Source organism: Triturus cristatus, chromosome 2_2, assembly GCF_964204655.1.
Source record: "Triturus cristatus chromosome 2_2, aTriCri1.1, whole genome shotgun sequence".
NCBI lineage: Eukaryota > Metazoa > Chordata > Amphibia > Caudata > Salamandridae > Triturus > Triturus cristatus.
The window spans coordinates 101,812,583-101,831,083 of NC_140582.1; the positions used below are offsets into that span (position 1 = coordinate 101,812,583).

At 44.3% G+C, this 18,501-nt stretch overlaps 1 protein-coding gene across 1 annotated transcript; it reads right to left on the reverse strand.

The window, feature by feature from the left end:
* Positions 1 to 14,282: 14,282 nt before the first annotated feature.
* CCIN (calicin) lies at positions 14,283 to 16,151 on the reverse strand. Its single transcript, XM_085643214.1, has one exon. The coding sequence runs from the start codon at positions 16,149 to 16,151 to the stop codon at positions 14,283 to 14,285; it is 1,869 nt and encodes a 622-aa protein (XP_085499340.1).
* Positions 16,152 to 18,501: the final 2,350 nt, after the last annotated feature.

Here is an 18,501-nt window from a genome sequence, read left to right on the forward strand (position 1 = left end):
TGTATTCCATGGCAAGCATTTATCCTTAAAACCTTAAAGAGATGCTGACCCAACCTCAACTTATGGATGATAGTGAATTCACAGGCATGCATAAGTGTCATAACTGCCTAAACTGTAATAATGTTATCGTAGGCAATACCATTAATCATCCTCGTACAGGCAGAACCATTTCATTAAGGCACAATGGCAATTGTAATTCAAGTTTTGTCATATATCCCATTAAATGTCCATGTGGTTACCTTTATGTTGGGAAAACAAAGCAAAAAATGAAGACACGCATTTCAGAGAATAAAAGCACAATACGCACACAGAACATTAAATCATATCTAGTGTCACACTGGCTTGACCAACATCACACAAACGCACAATTAAGATTCACCATTCTGGAAATTTTAAAATGCAGACTAGGTTTCGATAATGAAACAAAATTGAGCCAGATGGGCAAAATTCTTACAGACCTTGGCACGAAGTGGACTCAATGATAAAATCGAGATGCAGTGTTTTTTGTGATATACTGTCTGCATACACTTTTATCCAATTTTTTTGATCATGTTCTATTTACACGCAATAGTAGATTGTACATATGCGTTCTGTTTTTGGCATCACTTAAAAGTTATTATTTTTCCACTTGGAAGCCATTTGTTTATAATTCTCAATATAACACAACTATCTTCCATTTCTTTTCATCTCACTGTAACTCGTGGCTTTCTTTTAATGTATATATGCGTGCTGTCTTTGGTAATACTCATTAGTCATGAGTCACAATTCTATTATTCGTACTTCACAATATATAAAAAATACTTTTTTCATTTATTTTACTCTATTGCTATTTTTGGTTTTTCACTTGGGACTAGTTTTTATCCACAAACACATGTCCACATCATTCTCATTGCTACTTTAGGTTACACCAGTTAAGTCCTTTCACAGTGTTTAGTTTTTATTCACATATCAAGTTGCATTCATTTTAGTAGTTAGGGGAACATTGGCAGATAGTGGTCGATAAGTATCGTTTCCATCCACAATTTCCTTTTCCCATTTGTTTGACATCTGCCATTTTTCTACTTGTTTTGCTTTTGATGAAGCGCAAGGGAAGTCATCTCTATATAACACCGTTCTTCTAGTATCAGATCCCATATACTAGTCCAAGATGGCAACTATTTTCAAGATTCGCGAGTATGTCTTCTATTTTCACACAGCTGGGGCGGAAATCGCCCGAGTCTACCGGTCTTTTAAATAAAGGTTGTTGGCGATGTTCAGCTGGCAAAGATTAGCGGCAGGAACGATTTTCGGTACAGATTAGCGCTACACCAGGACACGTCTTTAATCATACGCGTCTCATCTCTGTCTACAAGTAAGTAGGGGGCATATGTATGAAAGCAAAAATCAGTCGCAAACGCTGCGAATCGCAAAAAACAGCGTTTGCGACTGATTTTTCGCTATTTCATATGTATGACACATTTCCAAACTGAAAAATAAGAAATCGCTAAATTAGCGATTTCTTAGGCTGCGAAACAAGAAAACTGCGAATTTCCTAGCGAATACCTAATTTGCGATTCCTTAGCGTTGCGAATATCGCTAACAAGAAATCGCTAGCTAAGAAATCGCAAACATATGTATGAAAAAATCGCAAATTGCGATTTCACGAAATTCGCTAATTAAGAAATCGCAATTAACACCAATTGCTTGCAGGTGGTAAACTGGTGCAAGGTACAAAAACCAGCCCACAATGCAACAAACACACCCACAATGGCTGCAATGTACGTGATAGCCAGGAGGCTGCGTATTCGGGCCCTTGCACACAGGAGAATGAGACAGGAACGTATCTTCAGGCTGCGCATCACCCTGTTACAGAACACTGAAGAGGAGATCTATGACAAGTACAGACTGCACCCACAGACCATAATGGACCTGATTGAGGAGCTGAAACCCCACTTGGAGCACCCTACTCGCAGGACACAAACAATTCCCACACATGTGCAGGTCCTGTGCTCCCTGCACCTCCTCGCGTCAGGGAGTTTTCAACGGGTCATAGCGGAGGTTGGTGGTGTGTCACAGAGTGCACTTTCGCGCTTCTTCCATGCCTTCCTAGATGCAATGCTACTGAGGCTCCCACATCACATTTACTTCCCCACCACCCAACAGGCATTACAACAAACGATACTGGACTTCTACCAGATTGCACGTTTCCCCCACGTCATCGGCTGCATTGACGGGACCCATGTGGCCATCACACCCCCAGCAGAAACTGAATATGTCTACAGGAATCGGAAATGCTACCATTCCCTCAACATACAGATTGTGTGCAACGCTAAGTATCACATCACCAACATCGTAGCCAAATACCCCGGCAGTACACATGACTCCTTCATCTTCCGACACAGTGGAATACACAGACGTCTGAGTGCTGGAGAGTTTGGGGAGGGGTACCTGCTCGGTAAATACATTGCACACATCAATACATCCACTACATCAGTTGAGGGGGGGGACATTGACTCACCTATTGTGTTATTTTCCATGCAGGTGACAGTGCCTATGCAGTGCGCGACTTCATCCTGACCCCATACCTGGATCCTGCAAATGCAAGTGAGAGGAGCTACAACAGGGCACACAGATCTACACGCTGTGTCATTGAGCGAACCTTCGGAATCCTGAAGAGCCGCTTCCGGTGCCTGCATAAGAGTGGAGGCGCACTGCAATACAGCCCTGAGACCTGCTGTAAAATCGTGGCAAGCTGTGCAATGCTACACAACATGGCAATGAGGAAAGGCACCACAATTGATGTGACCGATACAGACACATCGGATGACGAGCGCCCTGCTCCCCCTGCCAGACCAGCACCAGGAGTTGGGGCAGCTGCTGGACGCCAGAGACGGACTGAGATCACACAAAACTACTTTTAGGTGAGTATTGAGGAAATGAGACTACAAAGCCTGATGATGTGTCAAGTGTTTAATCACACTTAACATGAAAGAAAATGTAATTGTCCCCAGCACATGTTGTACACACAGTGCAGAGAAGGCACAAGAAATAGGGCAAACAGCCTTTTGCGGGTTAATGCACCCGTGTTGCAGTCAGTGTCCCCGCAGATGATCACCTCCGTCGGTGCCGTCCAGGGTGGTTGACCCCCATGGTGCGCCCTTGGCCTGCTACCTGTCTGCCACTGCGGCGTCTTTCACCTGGCAAGGTTGGAGTGATGCTGCTGCGACTCGATGTGTCCTCACTCTCAGCAGAGGCCATTAGTGCGCTGCCACCTGCATTGGCTGTCTGCAGCTGTTCCACAGCAGTGGTCACCTGCGCCAGCCCTCGCGCTATGTCCTGGCAGCAATGTGCCATGTCCACCTGCATGGTTACGCTTCTGCGTGTGAGTGCGCTGGTGGTGGTGCAGAGGCGGTTGACTGCCTTGGTATAATTGTGTAGCCGTGCATTGGCACGTCGTCCAGCCCTGTCATTGGCAGCTTGGGTGTCCCTCAAAGTGGCACAGAGCTCTCGTATTGCCGCTACCATGTTGCAATTGTCCTGATGTAGGCGGCCTAGCTGGCGATTCATTGACCGCATTGCCTTGCTTTGCAGGCGCTGTTCCTGCAACATGCACTGTTCCAAGCCGGAGAACACGGTGCCTTCTCCTTCTGTTGCAGTGCTGCTCCTGGGCCTTGACCTGGAAATGGCCTGTTCCCTTTGCCTTGGTGTTGGTGCGTCATGACGGGGCATGTCTGTCACACCCTGACTCCCCTCTCTCCTGTCGGTGTCATCGCCTGTTGCTGGGACTTCATCCTCAAATGGAGGCAGTGGGGGCACATGTGCGCGCTTCCTGCGCTGAATTGGCTGCTGCTCTGTCTCATCGCTGGAGTCCGCAGGGTCTGCAGGCTCCTCTCCCTCAGCGCTGTCTTCTTGTGGCATGGCGTGTGCTGTGGATGTAAAGGGGACTATATGAGTTTGTGTTACTGTCTGCATGTGGCACTCAATAAAGTTACAAATCTTTGACGGCTAATCTCTGACACATTTCTATTCAATGATCCCCAAAACACATATGTTGCATTTACTTGTGATGGTGTCATGGACACACAGTCAGACACAGTACTACGAGTACCATGATGCATTGCTGGGTGTGCTGTAAGACCTGGGCTGGATTGGCATGTTGGGAGTTAACTATGTGCATTTGGGGGAGTGTGCAAGGGATGGGGAGGAGTGCAGGGTGATTTGGCATGCATCTTACCTTGTCTGCTGGATGAGGGGTCGGAGCTGTCGATTGCAGCCACACCACCAACGCTCTCAGGCAGGAGGGTTGACTCCACAAGCTCCTCATGGGGGGTTGGCTGCTCTGCAGTGGATGGTCCTCCTCCAGTCTGAGTGGCATCCTTGAGTCTGGCTGCCACCCTCTCCTTGGACCTCTGGCGCATATCATACCACCGCTTGCGCAGCTCCTCGATGGTGCGTGTGGTGACTCCAACAGCATTCACCTTGCTCTGTATTTCCAGCCAGATTTTCCTCTTCCTGGCCTCTGGGACTTTGAGTGCCTTCTTCCCAAACAGGAGCTCATGGCTGCAGACCATCTCCTCAATGAGGACCTCCTGCTCCTTTTCTGAAAACTTGTGTTTTCTCTTTCTTTTTTCTGCATCTTTGCCCTGCTGGTTTTGTTTGGGATCCATTGCTGGTTGCTGTCTCCAGGAAAGCCTCCTCACACTCCACAAGCAGCCTCTGGGTGTGGCTCAGGTGAGCAGGTGCAGGCAATCACTACAGTTTCCTGTTTGTGATGTCATCAGCCTGCACCAGGCTTGCAGATTCCCGTTTTTGCGATTTCTTATTTAGCGAATTTCGCTATTAAGAAATCGCAATACGGGATTCTGCGAATTATTTGCGATTTTTAAGGAATCGCAAATGATTAGCGATTTATTTTATACATCCCGTTTAGCGAATCTGATTTTGCGAATCGCAAATTCTCGCAATTTGAGATTCGCTAAAGGGGAGTTTGATACATATGCCCCTAGATACCTTCAATTTCACTCTTGTCTTTGTATTTTCCCTGCAACTTTGAGCATTTGCATTAGACTATTCCACATTGGGTTCTCTTTGCAGAGTACTCCAATAGAACTGTAGTGCCCTTCCCTTGTATTCCGCTGTGATTGGTCTTTTTTTTCCAAGCCATATCTGTGGTAAGCATTTTTCTTTACTATCAGTTTATCTGTTTTCCACGTTCATTTTGCACCCGATTATCATACAACCAAATCTTTCATACGTGCTTCTAGGTTTTCTATGGAATCTTCAAGACATCGGTCTCATTTTTTGAGTCCATCCTGTTTTGGAGTAACTAGGTAAATCCTGTCTTCTACCCCTTTTTTATCTGGCAATTACACTTCATTTTGCTTTCAGCTAGTTAGTTGACCTTGGTTGTTGTCTTATCATTTTTTTATCCCAGTGCAATATTCTTGATTCTTTGGAGTCGCGCTTGTTCATACATCAATTCAGCCCACAACCAGTGAGTTAGGTCAGAAACGATACACGTACATCACGGTTATTTTAAAATCACGTGCCATGCAACAATTTTTTCTGTCACTTAATAACCTTATTTTTTAGCACTTACTGCATGGGTGGCAATACACACTAAAATTGGGTGATTTTCCGTGTACTTTTTGTGGCACTGGTATTTCCGTCATTTTTCTTTTTGTCTACTTATTCACTTAAGAGACTCACTATATCTTTTGACACATTTTTTCTTGCCTCTGATTGAACGCATATTAGCCTTTTTTTCCCTTTCTGGGCGCTGTGCATATAGCGGTCGCTTGACTTATTTGTTGATTTATTTGTTTATCTGGGCCATTGAGATCATATTCTTCATTACAGTTTTGTCATTGTTTTTTCTATATAGGCCCCTGAAGAAGGGATTGTTATATCCCGAAATGAATTGGGCAAGAAGGGCAAGATGATATGTTATGCTCATTGTTCTTTCTAAAAAATCCTTTGGAACATTGTTTATTTATTTTTTATTTTTTGTGGAAACATCATTGGATGCAAATGATTTTGCAATGTTTATAAATGTGGTTCATTATATTTTTTCTTTTTGTGTGTACATAAACTGATTATTTGCTGATACCTGAATGAAACATTTGCTTTATTCTCTTAAGAAGTCTTCATCTGATGCTTTTGTTGCTTAAATTGTGAAATGTATATACTTGTAATTGTGCTGTGCACCCAGTATACTGGTGGTTTTTACATCAGCAGAATTGTAAACATTTATCCTAGACAAAAAGAAACAATATTTTTTCCAGACAACAACAGTTTTAAACTTCAAAACTCCTTATTCCACATAACATTAAAATGTTTTCTTTCTCCACAGACAGGAAACACTAACATACTCTTTTTCTCTTTCCACAGGTTAAAACTAATGAAAGCTTATCAAAATGAATGCCGTAAAATGTATTTAATATCCATCTTTTGGTTTATCATTTCCTTTTACAGACTACAACTTAATGGCATCTTCTGGTCAAGCACTCTATGTAAAATCAAGACGAGGTAACAGACTTCTTAAGTATGGTAGCTATCTTATTATAACAAGAAGATAACTGAGCCCAGGAATGATTTGAGGTGTGTGGAGTGTTTTTCAGTTCATTGCACAGGCAGAGCTGTTACTCTGGAGTAGACAGAGCATTACCACTCTGGCTCTTCAATGGAGATTGAAGTAAGAGAAAATGTACAACACATTAAAATACTTGCCTCCACTCCACTGAACCCTGTGGCTCAGTTCTGAGGAAAGCATCATGTTAGACTTGGCATCTTTTGGCGTGTTTCCCCTGAGTTTTTACTTTCTGCCCTCCCGGGTTTTGACTCTGTTTTTGTTGGTGTAGTGTTTCTGCGCACTTTTCTCACTGCTGATCAGTGGTAAAGTGCAAGTGCTCCTGTAGTAAATTGTGTTATGGAATGGTGTTTCCATGATTGGGTATTTGATTTACTTGTTAGTCTCTAGTAAAGTGCACAGAGTGTGGCAGGGTCTGTAAATCAAATGGTACTAGTGGGCCTGCAGCGCTGATTGTGCCACCTACGTGAGTAGCCCTAAAAAGGTAACTCAGACCTGCCATTGCAGAGTCTGCGCGCAGTTTGTAACTGCCATGTAGACTTGGCAAGTGCACCCACTTTCCAGGCCCTAAACCTTCCCTTTTTTATATGTCAGTCACCCCTAAGGTAGGCCCAAGGTACCTCTGTGGGCAGGATGCAGTGTATGTGAAAGGTAGGACATGCCATGGTGTGTGTGGCATGTCCTGATAGTGAATTACAGCCCATTTCGTTTTTCACTATTGCAAGGCTACCTGTTCCCCATAGGACAGAATGGGAAGTTTGTTTATAACATCTTATAAACATAACCTGCCCTGACAACTAGGTGGGAAAATAAAGTTTAGTATGCCTGAACTCAGAATCTAAAGATACATCTTTTAGTGAAGGTGATTTTTACATTCTGTGTTTGAAAATACCACTTTTAGAAAGTAGGTATTTTCTTGCTCAGTCATCCCGTGTGCCTCTTCTGGAATGTGGATTGCCTGTCTGAGTTTTGGATGACAGAACGCTGGGGAGCAGGAGTGGTACCAGATAGTCTAGGAAGGGTCAGGAAAGGGCTGAATAGACCTGGGCTGCAATGGGGGAAGGGGGAGGAGATTTCCTTGCACCTCAAAGGGCCTGGTCTGACTCTGACAATGCCGTCTCCACCTCCTGCCAGGAAATCACACTAGAAAAGGAAGAACTGGTTCTGGCTGGGCACAGACACTCTCTGCCTAAGAGATCAAAAGATTTTGGGATATAAATATTGGGGGCCAGACCCATGAACTTTAGAACTCTTATGGATCAAGAAGACTGCCAAGAAAAAGAGCTGGAGAAGCTGTGAGGAGGAACTACCACTTTGCTGTGTTGGCCTGCAGTGGCTGCTTCTGTCTTGGGCAGTGAAAGGACTGGACTGAACTTTCTACAATTTACTTTTGTGAGTTTCTCCAAGGGCTTGAGGTAGAGCTTGCCCTCTCTTCAAGAAGTCTCAGAAACAGCAGACTTCAAGCTCTTCTGCCCTCAGCACTGGGGACTGTGTGTTTTGTGCTGCTGCAGAGGAAAAGCAACTTGACGACGTCTACGATGCCGCTGTCAACTCCGTGTCCTGAAGGCACCGCAGAGGGCACCGACGCAACGCTGCACCGCAACCCTGGTCTCACAGACGCCTTCTGACGCCACCACCGAGCCGCTGCTCACATCGCGACCTGTGGGTACCGCACTTCGTACCGCCTCGCTTCATGACAACACCTTGGCACCGCAGAGGGCAACACCACATCGTGACCCTGGTCTCACCGAGGATGCCTGCTGGCGCCGCCACCGAGCCGCTGTTCGCACGGTGACTTGTGGGCACCACACTCCGAACCGCCTTGCTTCACAATGATGCCTTGGCCTCCCCTGATGACGCCACTCCACGCCGAAATCGATGCCGCTGCTTGCACTGTGGTTCGATAGCACCAATCGTAAAGTTACACGACGCACCGCCCTCATCCCACACCACAGCCTTGGCCTACTGACGCCGGTGCCATCGACTCCAGTTCGTCAGCCGACGACAGCACTTCAGCAAGACGCCGCCGCTGCTTGCACCGTGACCTGCCAGCTCCATGACGAGCACCGCCTTCATCTCGCACCGCAACCCTGGTCTCACCGACGACGACAGCTAACGCCGCCACCGAGCCACTGCTCGCACCGCGACCTGAGGGCACCACAATGCTAGACTTTACACCGCAGCACACAACGCCTGCCGACGTCAGCGCTCCTGACTCCAACAGAGAGGAGATCGAGCTGCAACGCGCGTGACTTTGAGGGCCCCGACGACTCCTGGACCGACCTCCGGAACCCACGCCAGCGGACGCTGTGTTTTCGAAAGCTCAATGAGAGGTCATCGACGCCCTGCATTTCTAAAAGGTACTGTTTGAGTGTCTCCCCGACACCATAGCTGGCCCGCGACGTCGCGGTCAGCCAGAACGGTTTGGATTTGTTTGATCACGACGCCGTGATAGCACCGGACGGAGCTATTGACATCAAGGAACTGCTTTTAAAGCGTATTTTGGTAATCGTAGATTTTTAAGGACTGTTTTGTGGATTTTTATCATTTTTGGTCTTGCCTTAAATATATAAAAATAGCGATATTTTTCTAAACTGATGTGGTGTCCTTTTGAAGTGCTTACACTGTATTACTGTTGGTTATGTGCAAATGCTTTACACACTGCCTCAAAGATAAGCCTGAATGCTGGTGCCAAGCTACCAAGGGGGTGAGCAGGGGTTATTTTAGGAGTGTAACTCCCTTATCCTGACTAGGAAGAAGGGTCCCTATTTGGACAAAGGTTCAAGCCCTTGCCAACTAGAGACCCCCATTTCTAACACATCCCAAAACATTCCCATGCATGTTGCAAGAAGTATGCCCTCCATACCCAGACTCCAAAGACTGGTCCAAAGACAAAAATAGACAAGTAATCCACAAAATGTAACCCCTCAAACAAACTCCAACATTAACATTTGCCCTGAACTACCTATAAATTTCACTGATGAACCCTTCCTGCTGCATGACAATCAAAACCCTCAAAAAATAGTACTACTATTTAGCAAAACCCTTAACCTTGTAACTCTAGAAAATAGTGAAATATTGATGATGGATGGGCCCTTTAAGTCCAAGTCCCATCCATTTTCCCAAATGTACATGATTCACGCTAACTTAAATAATACTACAGCCCCATTAGTATATAGCTTATTCCTGACAAGCAATCCTCAACCAACAGTGATTTTTTATCAGTTATAAAAGCTAAAACAATTAACAAAAAGTCCTAGAAAAGTGATCATTGACTTTGAATTGACTATGATAACCACTGTAACCAAACTTTACCCTCAACCCAAATTCGAGGATTTTTTTTTTCACTTTTGACAGGGGTTTTGGTGTAAAATTAAAAAAAAAACATCCTTAGTTGAGGATTACATCTCAAACAGTAAACTACAGTTTGAAATACGAAAACTATCTGCATTAACCTTTGTGTCTCCCGACAGGGTAGAAGAATTCTATACTTCAATTTCAGAATCTGATTTTTTTATCCAAAATGAAGAAAAATTGACACCAATGCTAAGTTACTCTAAGGACACATAGATTGGTCATCTAAGCAGGTCAGGTTGCAGGAGAAAGCCAAAGAGTTCAATTGAATGGTGGAACTGTTACACAAACTGTTTAGAAGAAGACACAAAAACTAACAATATTGAGGGATGGCACAATTCCATCAATAAAGCAATTGGAAAACATCACACCAACCTATATCATGTTTCATAAATTTTGAAGAAAGAACAAAGTTTCCAAGAAATGTGAATTGTACAATTATTGACAGGTAGCCTAAACCCACGTGTTTCTAAAAAAAGTAACAAAATGTCCAAGCCACTATTGGCCAAAATGCAACAGTTTTCGTTGATGGTGATTTCAGACTACCTCGACAGTCTTACATACATTTTACACTACTAACAGTAACAGCCCAGAGATCCAACACTAGCTCAAGTGGAAGAATGAAGAAAGAAAGCAGAATCATTACTAGATATACATATCTCCCATCTCTAGGCCCTAAGATGATATAGGTGGTCTCGCTGTGAAGGGCAGGATTTCCAGAAATGAATGCCCCTATCATAACTGTTCATTAACTCCTCAAATCTTAACCGCAGCTCTCTTGCCACCTCTTTCTTCTGTGCCCAAATCTTTACACTCTTTTCTTTTCAGGACCTAACACATGCGTAGAAACCTTCTTTAGTGTCCATGGGTGTTCAAATGCATTCACCATGCTTCAAACCCTTCTTGCTGATATTCAGGTGTTTGATCCTCATGCTGACGTTTTCTCCGCATTGTGCTACTGCTATTATTGTTTTGATTGAGATGGCTATATTTTCCTCTTTTTTATTGAAGTGCATTCATTCACCCTCACTTGTGAAGCCAGCAGTAATGACTTTGCTACATTTCCCTTAATCAAAGTCTGACAGGAGAATGACCTATAGGGGCATTGATGCAGCAACAACACATGGGCCTCTTTTCTCACTCTTGGTAACACAAGACTTATATGGGACAGAGAGAGAAAGACACACATAAGGCCTCCAAAAACAGAGTTATAGAAAGCCTTACTACTCAATTAGGACGAATATAGGTCTACTGCATGGCTCTGGGCAGAGTGTGCCCCTGCATTGAAGTCCACATAGCAAGTTGTAGCGCTTTGACCACCATCTCAGCCCACATGATTATCATGTATGTGCATGCACTGAAAACATTCTGTGAAGTGGAAGGAGACCTAGAATGGGGCCCTGTTGTTGGAATGGCACACCACATCCACCTCCTGTTCTCAGGTGAGTGACTATTTTTATTTCCACAGGCTGTAGAGGACTAACAGTAGTGGCAGAAAAATGATGATAGTACAGGACATGCCTTTTTGCTATTCCCTGCCTGGGAAGAGAAGCCTACTAGTCTCCTCTGCATTTTAAATTGTTCTGTCATTCTCCCTATAACTATGTACTTTTCCCATCCATTAGAGGAAGGGATGTTGTGTTGCATTTCATTTGTATTTCATTTGTGTGTACAGCCACACTGGGTTCCATTTTGTTACAGGTTCCTAAGATAGAGGCTTGGAGGGAGAGCCCAGAGAGCATATATATATTGTAGGACTTTCCTTCAGAACATTCCAGGGATCTCTTCCAGTAGGTCAGACAGAGAAGTGTTGCTGAAATTAAGAAAAGAGACACAGGGTTCCTTTGAAACCAGAGAGTTCTTCGAGAGCCTGGATTGGGGTACTGACTGTCAACTTCCCTTTTCAGGTTCAGGTCCAGGTACTTTGGGAAGACTCTCTGAGCTTGCCTGGAGAGGCTGCCTGCATCCTTCTTCGAGGGAGAGATCTGACTGTTCAGGAGGGACACTGCAGGGGTATTTGCACAAGGACCATGCCACTCAGTAGGAGCAAAGACTGCGAGGAACTCAGTCATTGGAAGTGACATCAACACCATGATACATCAGGCGATCCACAGCAGGAGCCTGCAACGTGGTCATGATCTCAAGAGTTGCAATCTTGGGTAGTTTTAGGAACATAGTGGATTTTAGTTCATAAATATTTGTTTTTTAAATTGTCTCTTTAATCTTTGGGCTCTGATGAAATAGAATTTGCATTCACGGTTCACTAATTTGAGGGAGCTTACTATGATTGGTATCAGTGACCTAGACATTACACACAGACTTGTGTGTAATCTCTATGCTACTTCTCACTGTAACTGGTGACCTAAGGTTTGCAAAGAGACTTCTGCAGTAAGTATATTAATTGACTGAACTATCACTATCTCGCTAGAAATATACTGGCCTGCAAAATGACACCTAGATATGTTCAGTAGGTGTATTGCTCACTTTAGAATCTCACTAAAACTTGGAACCAGTGACCTGAAACGGTATACTTTCTGCAGTGAATATTGACCCACTAAGTTTCCACAATTTATGTTAACCTGTAAGGTACAGGGTCTGTATGTTTTACAGTTGTCTTTTTTATTCTTCAACATTTTCTCTTCTTGTGTAATCCTCTTTTTAAAATATGGTGGCTTTTTGTAATTTCCTCTGCCCATATTTTGTTAATTTTCAATTTTTTCTTCATGTTCTTTTTCCGTTTCCCCTCCATATGTTTCTCTTTTCTTGCCACCCAACAAGGAAAGAATAAGCATCAGATAATAGGGCACAATGCACACCCACTAACCAGAGCCTATTCCCACTTAAGGATCTAGGCATGGTCACATGCATAACTCTAAGTCCACTTCATTCCACTCCAAGCATATGCACAGCTACATCACTGCAGAGACACGAGAAGTGCACTCCATGACTCTTCATGCAAGGCATAAAAAACTTTTCATACAGACCACACTCATAATAAACACCTTCCAACCAAACATAAAAATTAATTAACATGAAACTCGTGAGTTCTCTCATTCACTCCTCTCCACGCCTCTATTCAATTAAACACAGCGAACAATGTCAGGATTATGGTCATTATTCTTGATGCTAATACACTTCACAGATAGACCCTTGGGCCGTTCAGTCTCTTTTGGAGCAGCAAACTACCTGTCAACTAATCATCTTTAGCCCCTTAGCAGCTGTACTAACCTCTTTATACCTCAAAGCGCTATTCTGATTATGTTACTCCTAGCAAAGATTGCAAGTAGATGGGTTTGTCACATCACACCTAATATGCATCTGACCCCTTCAGTAAAGTCAGTTTCTTCTTTTCTCATGTTGGTCCCTGCCTCTTCGCATACTGAATTCTTTGGGTTCATTGCTTTTCTCTTTAGTTTTGAGGTTTACAGAAGTAGACCACCTATGACCTGTTGAAGCTAGCCGCTAGCCGGTTACTACTTATGAGCCAATCACCTCCCATGATTAAGGATGGTAAATATTGCTTTAATTTTGATATTTACTACAAATTCCCCACAGTGTCATTCTTAGTCATTTTGACAGTTACTGGATAGACCCTACCGGTACTTGCTGACTCTCTTTCCCATTTCCCCATGGTCTGACTTTCCGTGGCTTTTGTTTTAGTAGAGACTGTGTGGCCTAGGGTTTTTGCAAGTCTATTCCATATTTCCAGTAATAAGTAATATGGAAGCGAGCGTAAGACATGCATAGTTATAAAAACAAACATGAAACCTGGTCTAAGAAACATGAGATCCGTAGAACGATAACATGTTCTTTTCAGCTATCTATCATTACCAAAGTTCCTCCTGTTTATGAAAGACAAGGGGCATTTTTCAGTAGAATAAATTGCTTCATTTTGATAACATACCACGCGCAATTTTATCATTCCAAATTGCCAATGTTTCTGAAAAGTTTTGGTATCTGTTGGAAAACAGAGGGAGGCAAAAGGGTTTATCATATTAAAACTTTCAACATCATTAGAAGTAACATTTTCCATGTCTTAAAAAAATTCTCTGCCTTTATACATTTAAATAACATTTATGTGCAGATTCTGTGGCATTTTTCCTTCATCTATTAAATATTTAAAGGTAGAGCTTTATTTTTATCATAAAATAGAAGCGTTTACAGTCAACAGACTTCATTAATAGGGTATGTTTTTATTGTCTGCGTAGTAATTCTGGTATAAAAAAAGTGGATGAATTTGCTTACATCTCGTGGTGTTAACAAGCTCTTTCTGTGCAAAAAATATTGAATAAGATTTGAAAGGTGGGTTACAAACACTCATCCGTTTCTGTGTTGAAGGAACATTGTTGCGTTTGGACAGCTAGCTCTTTGTTCTTGACTTTTCTTTCTCTGATTGACTTTCCCCCTTATACAGAAGTTTTCTTGGCAACTGGGCACAACAACAGGCTGCACAATCAAGAGCTTCTGGGGGTTTAGCTAGTATGCTCCACTCGCCTTTCGTCAGGTTAAAAAGGAATGCTGTTTGGTTCATGGTGTAGGGTTTTCCATCTGGGCCTTCTCTTGATACTACTCCACCACAGACAAACACATTATGTCCTGACAACCTGCAGACTGCGTGGCAAATATCCAGCTTTACTTGCCCTGGCATGAGGGGCACTGTCCTGGCAGTTTTGGTGGCCTGCACTTTCTGTAAGTTTATCTCCAGGCTCTGCTTGTGGCTCTGTACAGCCAGCACATTATCATCTAGGAATGAGAGAAGAGGGCGATGCTTGAACTGGATGGGGAAGGTCATGCACTGCACTACTTCATTCGTGGTTGTGTCAAAGCAGTCCACCACTCCCACACGGGAAATTGCCCCCTTAACAACACAGCGACCTGTCACGATATAGATGCACTTATCTTCCTTGGTAATGACTTCCACCCCATCCATAGGCACGCTCATCTTGCCAGCCAGTGACCAACTTTCCCTGCGTAGGTCATAGCGGTAGATGTTAGAAGTATACCTGCGTGGCGCCACACTGCCACCCACTGTGTATATAGCCCCGCCACAAGTCACCATGGTGTGAAAGACCAGCTCCTGTGGAAGGTCTGGCAGCTTTGTCCAAGATCCTGTGTCGATTTCATAGCGCCAGGCTGCCCGGAGGCCAATGGTCTCCTCCGAGGCACCACCTGTTAAGTAGACATACCTACCTAGTGATGTGACACCAAAGGCGGCAGCACGATAGGGCATGTCAGTCAACTTCAACCAGGTGTCCTCACTCACCACATAGGCAAAGACGGCATTGCTAAAGCGCCCGTCAGTGCCCTGACCACCCAGGATGAGCACAGACTCTAGCAGGGCACCCTTGCGCTGCATTAGCAGCATCCTACTCAAGCCCTGTGTACCAGGCTCACTAGGTGCGAGCGGGGGCGAGGACACTCCGTCTCTCCTGCTGGCAAATTCTTCCTGAACCCGTGCTAGCACTGCGGGGCACTGTTTAGACAGCACCTCATCGAGCATCAGACTTCTCAGAGCAGACTCGGAAACGGCGCTCAGCAGCACGTGGCCGAACATGCTCTCAAAAGCGCGGGAGCGCTCTCTGTCCATCTCATCTCCCTGCCCATGTCCGGCCTCTGGTGGCCCTCGCGCCCACTGGGCAAGCGCCAGCAGCACCTGGTCCTCGCCGCTCACGCGCAGGTCCTGGTCACGCACCAACCTATCCAGCACATGGCGTGACAAAGCAGCCACCTGGGGGCCTGTCAGTGCGTAGAAGCCGTCGCGCAGGAGGCAGTAGGCGCGCTCGGCCACGTCCTCCAGCTGATGGAGCTCACCCAGCGCCAGGTGGCGCACGCAGTTGTCGCCGCGCAGGGACTCCTGCAGGAAGTCTCGGCAGTGGGAGCGCAGGCTCGGCAGGGCGAAATACTGGGCACCGCGCAACAGGCCCTCGACGTTGTGCTCGCCTAGCAGAATCCGGCCCGTGTACATGAAGTCGAGCAGCTGCTCCACCGCCTCACCGCTCATGCAGTCGGCACTGATAGTGATGACGAAGGCGTCCTGGGGTTGCACGTCGTTGCCGCTCAGCTCCTGCTCCACGGAAGGGCTGACGGCGGCCAGCACCTCCCTGTGCGCGTGGAACACTTGCGCACCTACCCGCACCTCCAAGTTGCAACGCCGTCCGCGGCGGCGCTGGCAGTTGAGCTGCTGTGTGAGCCGCTGGCTGTGCTGCTTGTCCATGAACTCCATCCTCATGGCTGCGGTGTTCGGTGGATGGCCCCTTTTGGAACTCTGTTGTTTAGAAATCGGTCTGTGGCTTCCGCAGTGACCTAGAAACCTAACGGTTGCACTGCGAGCCCCCGACGGCAAGATGTTAGTAAAGTGACGCAATAGGCAGAACGATGACGTCACAATATAACTTTTACTTTGTCCGTTGTAATATCGGGGTGGCAAACAAACGAAGCAGGAGATGAAGATTAGTTTCACATGTAGTTTATTTATAGAAACAGGTTCAAAGGATATGGACCCACAGTCGACACCAGTTGCTCAGGAGAAAGTCCAGAAGGTTCTGACCTTTCTCCTGGCAACCAGAGATAAGTTCCATAATAGAATAATACATACATCACAAGGCAACAATGAATAAGGAAGAAATACATCTAACCAAGAAATAAATAGATTTGAACGTAGAAGCAAAAGAATAGCCACTACATCATCTTTCTGCCATAAAGAAAATGTAAGACAAATCATAATCATTAAAACGTGATGGCAATCTGGAGACTCTTTTGGTGAGAACAGTTCCAGCATTATAGGCACCCATAGCGTGAGGACTCTGTGAAGAGCAATTTTAGGAAACAGGAGTAGAGAGCCTAGAGTCAAAACTCTGTGTATCACACCATGAACTATCAGATGGAACTAACAAGGTCTCAGAAGAGTGTGTGATAGAATTGCTAGTAAATCCTTATTATGACACCCAATGTGAGAAGACACTTCACCTGACAAAGAACTGGTTCCGTAAATGATAGAATCATCCTCAACAGGAGTATGAGAATTAAAATAAATGGCTTTCTGTGTATCAGAAATGGGAACAAGATTGTTTTTATTCCACCAACTTCTCCCTTGCAAAAGAACGGAACTTCTGCCAACCCGCTCAATCTTACAAGGAGAAGAGTAGATTGAGTATTCTTTCTTGACCGTAACAGGTTTTTTAATAAGAATCCAAGATCCAACGTGAAATTCTCTGTCAGAAACGTGTTTTGCAGAATCAAAATAGAGTTTCTGCTGTGCTTGCTTCAACAAAACATTTTTCCTAACAGAGGACACTAATAGTCTATGATTAGTTTTCGAGCTAGCCTGAAGATCAAGCCATGTAGGTACAATTTTAGTTCTACTCTTCCTTCCTCTCAATAGTTCAAAATAAGTGAACTCTATAGTTGAATGGGGAGTAGTGTGATAAGCATTGATTTTGTTCCTAAATAAACTGTACAAATCAAAACCTGAGGGAAGAGCAGATTTGAATATAATCTTTATTTAAACGGTTAGCTCTCTCCACCAGTCCATTGGCCGAGGGGCTAAATAGGGCAACTTGGAGATGTTTAATGACAGATTCAAAAATAAGTTTTTTTCATGAGTGCAGAACTAAAATGCATACCACTGTCAGTCACAATTTAGCTTGGAGTACTTTCAAGAGAAAACACATGTTTAAGAAAATGCAAAACAGATTGGGTGGAAGCTGACTCAGCAAAAGAAAAATAAATCCATTTGGAAAAATAGTCAATGAGGACTATAAGAAACCTGTTGCAAGAGGGAAGGAGAGTGAAAGGGCCAGCAAAATCTAAGGCTACTTTCAACCAAGGCCCATCAGGTAGAGAAACAGGATGTAATGGCTTTTGTGCAGTTTTCCAGTGCTTATCAGAAATAATGCACTGAGGACAATAGTTGACATAAGAGGTAACTTGCACATCCATGGCAGGCCACCAATAATGATCCCTTAATTTCTTGCATGTGGCAGTGATCCCCAAATGCCCTTCATGAGCTATTTTAATTAAATGTGGCCTGAGTGAAAAGGGAGAAATAAACATACCTCTTTTAGTGCATATCTGATTTTCAATAGATAATTCGGAACTAATTTGAGCAAAAGGTCTCAATTCATCAGGAAGATTACGTAAAGGAGGCTAACCATTTCTGATGTACTCCATGACTTTCTTAAGAACCTCATCCTGGAAGATAGTTTCCAACCAAGTATTTTCAGCGATAACCTCACAGCAGGGAGATCTGGCATCCAAAGCAGCAATCACACACAATCTTCTTTGATGTTATCATTAACTGGTAGGGGTAGACGTGAAAGACAGTCAGCTCGCAAATTCCTCCCCCTTGTATGAAGTTTATGACAAAATTGTACTCCTGTAGTTTATAAAGTAAATGGACTAAGCAAGATGATGCTTTGCGTAATCCATTGCCTTGCAGTAGAAATACAAGAGGACTGTGATCAGGTAACATTTCAAATGAATTGCCCCACATATATGTTTTAAATATTTGTAAAGCCCAAACACATGCTAAAGCTTCTCTTTCAGTGGTGCTGTAGTGTGATTCGGCCTCAGAGAGAGAT